General features: G+C 39.7%; 1 protein-coding gene across 1 annotated transcript; it reads left to right on the forward strand.

Moving 5' to 3' along the window:
- Nucleotides 1-1,402: 1,402 nt before the first annotated feature.
- On the forward strand, nt 1,403-2,858 carry LOC115746455 (NAC domain-containing protein 2-like). The gene is made up of 2 exons (XM_030682217.2): nt 1,403-1,807; nt 2,241-2,858. The coding sequence occupies exons 1-2, from the start codon at nt 1,403-1,405 to the stop codon at nt 2,856-2,858; spliced, it is 1,023 nt and encodes a 340-aa protein (XP_030538077.2).
- Nucleotides 2,859-7,036: the final 4,178 nt, after the last annotated feature.

Consider the following 7,036-nt stretch of genomic DNA (forward strand, 5'->3'; position numbering starts at 1 on the left):
AGATGCCACGTCAGATTTCCAACGAAGCTCACCGAAATTGACACTGAAATAACCATTTTTCAAAAAAAAAAAATTGCACTTAAGTGATCTAAAAAAAATATTAATATAAAGTGGGCATCGTACATAAATATTGGCATTCCTAATGTCATTTGCCTTTTACAATGGATAACAAACTTAGGAGTTTTTCAGAGGTGTAAAAATTCTACAAGAAATTTTGATAAAGTGATTTTGCCATTGTTAATGACAGATATTGGATCCTTCCCCGTTTACATCATCCTTTTGCTTGTCACATTACTCCTACTTTGCACGGTCTAATCTCCTATTAATGTTCGGGCATATAAGAAGAAAGTATTCGAAAAGATAGTTATATTTGGTTGGCCAACCACTAACCCATTTATCAGTATCTTTCGCTCACTCTTTTCTCTAGATTGTCGTTTATCGTTATTGACCAGATTTTCAAAATAATGAACAGAATTCAAATAAAAGGATCTTGCTAACGATGGAAAGACATTTTTTTTGTTAAACCATCGAGTGTTCATCCAGAATCTTTTCACTTCATGATATTCACAGCCATGCATTGAAGATTGCATATTTCTTCTAAAAACAATTTTTAACAAGTACCGCTAGAGCAGTGATTACCGAGATCCTTTTAATAATATGTTACCAACTTAGCTGATAATTATTAACATGTTTGCGAAATTACTATCGTTCGCCAAATTCCAACAATCTTAGACACGTAATCCCTGATTTAAGTGACGTACCTCTAGCAATTTTCCATTTGAAGGGGTTGAATTTCAATCAGAGATTTTAGTGGGTTGATAATCGTTGAAATATTCTAGGTGTTTTACATCTTGACTTTTGCTCAATCAAGAACAAATGGGCCCCTGCACTTAGTCCACAAAATGAGATTATCTATCGCAGCCATCCAGAAGTTAAAAAATTGAAAAGTGAGGAAGTACAAAGGCAATTGGGATTTATGGATATGACTTAAGCGGATATACACAGATTTACATTTAGTCATATTAATCCTACTTTGCACGGGCTAATCTCCTATGAATGGTTGGATATATAAGAAGATCATATTTGAAAAGGATAGTTATATTTGGTTGGCCATCCACTAACCCATTTATCATTATCTTTCACTTTTTAAATAATATGATTGGTTGTGCCAGGGTTCTTGCTAACTAAGGAAAGGCGGTTTTGTTAACCCATCGAGTGTTCATCCAAGAATCTGTTCGCTTTAGGATAAAGTTCATGAACTTGGTTGAGGATGGGATGTTCGTAATCGGTCCACGTTTATAAAAGCACATAAAAGCGAGAACCTCTCTTTGAAAACGACAAAAGCCAGAGTAGAAGAAGAAGAAGAAGAACAGACTCCGTGATTGCTTCCGACTTCATCACCATGCCTGTTAGGTATCGTGGACTTCGCTTTCTTCCCACCGATGACGAACTCTTCTTCCATTACTTGATGCCAAGGCTGCACGGAGAACCGCTGCCCGATCCGGATGTCGTCCGCGACTGCGACGTCTACGGCGGTGATCCCTGGAAGATCTTTGGCAAGGATCGGGACGAGAAGTCCTATGTTTTCACCATGTTGAAGAAGAAGAGCAAATCGAGAGTGGACAGGACCACTGGCTCGGGTACTTGGAAGGGCGAACAAAGTTATAAAATCAAGGGTTCGCAAGGTGAAGTGGTTGGCTACAAGAAACTCTTTACTTTCGAACCTAAAGCCAGCTCGAGCGCGGAAGCCGACAAGGCCGATAATGGACACTGGATCATGTACGAGTACTCGAAGCATCCACACAATGTATGTGGTTCTTTCCCTTTTTTTTTAGGTTACTAATTGTTCTAAATACGCGTCCTTAATACTTTTGATCTATGTGAATTCCTTAGACACTATATTCATTCCATGTCAAGTTTGTTGAAGTTCGACAATCTCATATGTTTGAGAACGGAAGGCGCTTATTTATGTAATTATGGTATTTTTTATGGATCCTAACTAGTTTAATCCAATTTAAAAGCATTGATATAAACATGTTTACGATCCATCCACAATGTGGACCACGAAAACAAGTTAGGGTATAAAAAGAGTTGTTTGATCAATCGGTTAATTGCAAAAAAAAAGTCACAAATAACAATTTTCACTATGATTATGATGGGGTTGATCTAGAAAATGTACTTTTCTCGTAACGCCAATTTGGCCCTCGCTATATAATTTAACTTGTTTATATATGACGCAGGACACGGAGTGTGTCTTATGCGTTATTAGCAACAAATACGCTGAGGAAGCAAGCAAGAAGGCGCGTCAGAACCTGCACAGTAGAGTGCAACTTGAGGAAGAGAGTCGACGAGCAAAGAAGGCACGCCCACACCGCGATGATCTCACAAATGCCGACGACATTCCTTCCGTCGCCTTGCCACCCTCAACCACCGCCACCGCTCGAGCTCAACCATCCACTTCCCCACCTTTCAACGAAGACGAAGTTGTCATTCCGCAGAACATCTGCGGTCCCACTTCCCCGGATTTTGCTGGTGACGCCAACCGCAATTCGCATCCTGCGCCGACGACGACAATGGCCGTGCCGGAGGACATCCGCTGCCCTGCTGATTTGCCAGCTTTTGGTGGCGCGAACGCCAGTACATTTTCCACAACTAGCACTGCAGTACCCTCACTCTACAGGGAATGGGCGAATCAGTTGAAGAATGTGGAATTCACTCCTTTAGTCAAGTACCTACTTTGTAAGGCCGTCGAGGATCGCGCTCAAGCTCTCCATGCAAGGAACGACCTCCGGGTGGAGTTCCAGCCAATTATTAGAAGAATTGATGAACATCACGTTTCTAATTGCAATTATTACTAATTTTTCTGCTCCTTCGGATGGTGCAAACTATTGTAACTTTGATTATGGATTAAAATGTTCGTGGTCTTCAAAATAAGTTTGCTCTATAACTCCGGATCAAAATCAGCAAAACGCCTAGATGACGGTATTTATACTAATTGTATACCTTCTGCAGTGGCACTAAATAGCCTCTGTTTACTTGCTTTTTTAAGCATATGTTTGTAGGGGTATCAAAACCGAACTACGAACCGAACCGAACCGAAAATTTTGCACATTTCGGTTCGGTTCGATTTTCGATTTTGATAATGAAAAATAACCATTCTTTATTTTTCAGTTTGGATTATTTCGGTTTGGTTCAGTTAATCGAACCGTGAACCAAAATATCTTCTTTCTTTTTAATATTAGCCATTTGAAAAAAAATAATCTTATTGTTTTTTATCCCAACGACAATATCTTCTTTCTTGCTCGCAGTCCCGTTCCTAGATTCATGACGACCTTGGGAGTGATGTCCAATTTCGAGAGCAACCAGTCGCCTAGGTCGGAGTTCAAAGACGCCGTCTCGTCGGCCTCGCCATTGAGGCGGTTCATCGTCATGAACCGGCTCCCCTTGCAAACCCATTAGGACAAGCAGACCGGGAAGTGGAGATTCTAGTGGGACCCAAACAGCCTGTTGGCGTTGCAGCTCAAGGACGGGCTGAGACCCAATGCCGTCTTGTCGGCCTCGCCGGAGTGGCGGATCATTGTCGCGAACTAGCTCCCCTTGCGAGCCCATCAGGACAAGCAAACCGGGAAGTGGAGGTTCGAGTGGGACCCGTGGTGTTGCAGCTCAAGGACGGGCTGAGACCCTTAGTCGAGGTCATGTACGTCGGCTCTCTGATGGCTGACATTGACGTCGCCGATCAGGCGGAGGTCTCGCAGTTGCTGTTCGAGTCATTCCGGTGCGTGCCGACGTTCTTGCCTCTAGATATGCAGAACCAGTTCTACCATGGCTTTTGCAAGCACTGTCTCTGGCCTTTGTTTCACTACATGTTGCCCATGTGGCCAAGCCAAGATGCAACACTGACGCCAAATCTGAAACAAAACAGGAAAAAAAGAAGAAAAAATGGAAAGGAAAATCGAAAAACCGAACCAAACCGAACCAAATTGGATTTTCGATTCGGTTTGTATTCGGTTTGGTTTGCGATTTGGTTCGATTTAGTTGCTCATCTTAACGGTTCGGTTCAATTCGATTTTTGTGAAAAACCGAACCAAACCGAACTGAACCAAACCGTTGATACCCCTATCTGTTTGTAAGAATAACCATGTCAAAAACTTTTTCAATTACTAGCGGACACATAAGCTTTGAACTATCAATGGATGGTAACTCGGTCAAATATATATGTCGATTTGTAAAACTTGTACATCGATGACGAACTCCCGGCACGACGGTTGTGGCAATGCCGATTCATGATATGTGGCGTTAACACTATGCAATTCCTCATGTTGGCTCTAATTGAACAAATGATTAAGTTGGTATTGCATTCCATTCCACTGCGTTAATTTTTTCGACCCAATGAAGTGGTATAACCACATATGTTCATTGGTGCTTGATGCGATCACCAGGCAAGACTGACTTTGATGCGACGGAATTTGTTGAGCCACATTTATAAAAGTTTTTTTTTATGTGACCTATATTAATTGATATTGTAATTACTGTTTTACGTGATTGATCTAATAAAGAAAAAGATTCTTAATTAGTCTAATATGGGCTGTGTGAGCTGTGTTGAGCCAATACGTGATGAGAGGATCCAGCTAAAAATTCTATAAATAGAGCTTAAATCTCTCTACCAACATTGATGCACAAATAACCGCATGTAAGAAGCACATACAGATTCACATCGCGAGGGGCTATATCATCGAGCTAGTAATACGGAATGCAATAGAGAAGAAGCGCTCAAGTTTTGTATAGTCGCTATTCTGCATCAAGAACGATGGATTCCAAATCGGGTGTACAAATCCCTTTTTCGCTGGTATTTTGTTTCTAGATCTTAACTAATGGTGTTCCTAGGATGCCTTCAAGGCTTACATGTGGTATCAGAGCCGCCATAGTATTGAACTAGAACTCACAATTTTTGCCCTTTTTCGAGAATTTTTTCTTAGGTGAAAATTAATTTTGACTACATACCCGGAATCTTCTCGTTGAGACGAGAAGAACAATGAATAGCAAGGCACCAGAGACCTTTGCCAGATAAATCTTATCATACTAGGGTTTGCGAGACTATTAGACAAGAAAATGACACAAATAGTCTTCGATTTTTATTTTGATATATAATGTTGTTTCTAAATTTTTAATTTGTTCAATATGATCCATGAATTATCAGTACATATTTAATCTAATCCCTAGATTAGATAAGATATGCAATGCTGTCCTTCCGTTAATGCTAAGTTAATGAAATGTGTTGCCGTGACATCTAATCTGGTTAAAAATTTGAACAATGGACAACAAAAAAATCTTCCGTTAATGCAAGTTAATGAAATGTGTTGCCGTGACATGACGTCCAATCAGGTTAAAAATTTGAACAATGGATAACAAAAAAATTTCAAGTGTGAATTATCCATGTAAAATATTCATTTCAAATCAAGATATAACAATCGCCAAAACTAAATAATGAAGGATATATTAACACCCTCAATTTTTTTTTTTTTTCATTTCCTTGGATGGATATGTTGACTTATCATTTTTAAGAGTCCGACTCAGCACATGACAATCCACATTGTTAAATAACATTTGATTTGTCATAAGACTATATTGAACATTTAGGAATAGTTTAGGAATCACATTAAACAAATTTAAATTCCAAGAGTGACATCGCATATCATGCGAGAGTCTATGGACCATTTGTGTCATTTTCTTTTACTAAAAAAACATAGCAACTCAATTGAATTTATTTCTAAACCTTTCAACCTAAAGCTATTTCATTCTTTCCGGCTAATTTTGGTCGGATATTACCGACGTGGATGTCAGACGGCCTATGTAGCATGGCCGGCGCCGACGTGAATATTTTTCATGATATTTTAACAATATTTATTTTCTATTTGTTTATGTTTTTTCTTTTTTTCTCTGTCTCCTTCGATGGCCAATGAGGGCAAACACCCGTGAGGCGAGCTGTGGCCTAAGCGAGGGCGGCCTCATCGGCGTTCGCCCTCGCCGGCCACTGGAGGAAACCCTGAAAAAGGTAGAAAAAAATCCAAAAAATAAAATATTATTAAAATATTATTTACAAAAAGTTCACGTATGCGCCGGCCGTGTTATGTAAGCTATATGCCGTCCATGCCAGCAATATCTGATCAAAATTAACTAGAAGAATTGAATAAGCTGTAGGTCAAAAGGTTTATGGCTAAATTGACACTAATGCAATAGGTTTATGACTTTTTTGAGACTTATCCTCATCGGCAAGGCATCTTACGTAGAGCATTTAGGGAGGCATGGCCGAGTTCTCGACGATATAATCCAAGGATATGCACAGCAGCTTGGGTTTTGAACTAGAATGCACCGGTCAAGTTACCGGGCTACACGTCGAGGTTACCTATGGATTGTAAATGAGTTCATTTGTAGCTAAATGGCTTGTAATAAAAATAAAAATAAAAATAAAAAATCAAACAAATTTAAACTAATAAATTTTACAAGCCAAGTGAAATGAAAATGGATTGAATTTGTCCAGCTAAATGGGTTGGGGTTGTAAATGTATTCGAAGACAAACCTATTTACGACCCACAAATATTTAGACTTAAATCATACCCATTAACAGCAAATTTATCAGAATTTTTTTTTTTTTTTGGGTCAGCAACTCAGCATTTATTAGAACTTGACTAACTAATATTTGACCCATTTTGTGAAACGTGGGTTAAAATATGGGTTTTCAACCCATATTGATGAAGTGCACTTTGGAAGAGATGATGACGGTGATAGCCATTTTGCTCGGGAGCTGTTGAGATTCTGGGCAGAACTCGCCGGGATTCCCATCACTAGTCGTCTGAGGGGTCTCAGACATTCCGATGCTCGGATGATCTATCGCTTCGGATGCGCGGAATGCACGGTTCCATGTAATGCAAACGTGACCTGTTGCTTCTTGTCTAGTGTTTTGTGCTTAAATTTTGCAGCAGCCATGTCATAGATCGAAGAGTTCAGGTCAGACCAAGATGAATGACATGCTATGAAG

This window comes from Rhodamnia argentea, chromosome 3 (assembly GCF_020921035.1).
Source record: "Rhodamnia argentea isolate NSW1041297 chromosome 3, ASM2092103v1, whole genome shotgun sequence".
NCBI lineage: Eukaryota > Viridiplantae > Streptophyta > Magnoliopsida > Myrtales > Myrtaceae > Rhodamnia > Rhodamnia argentea.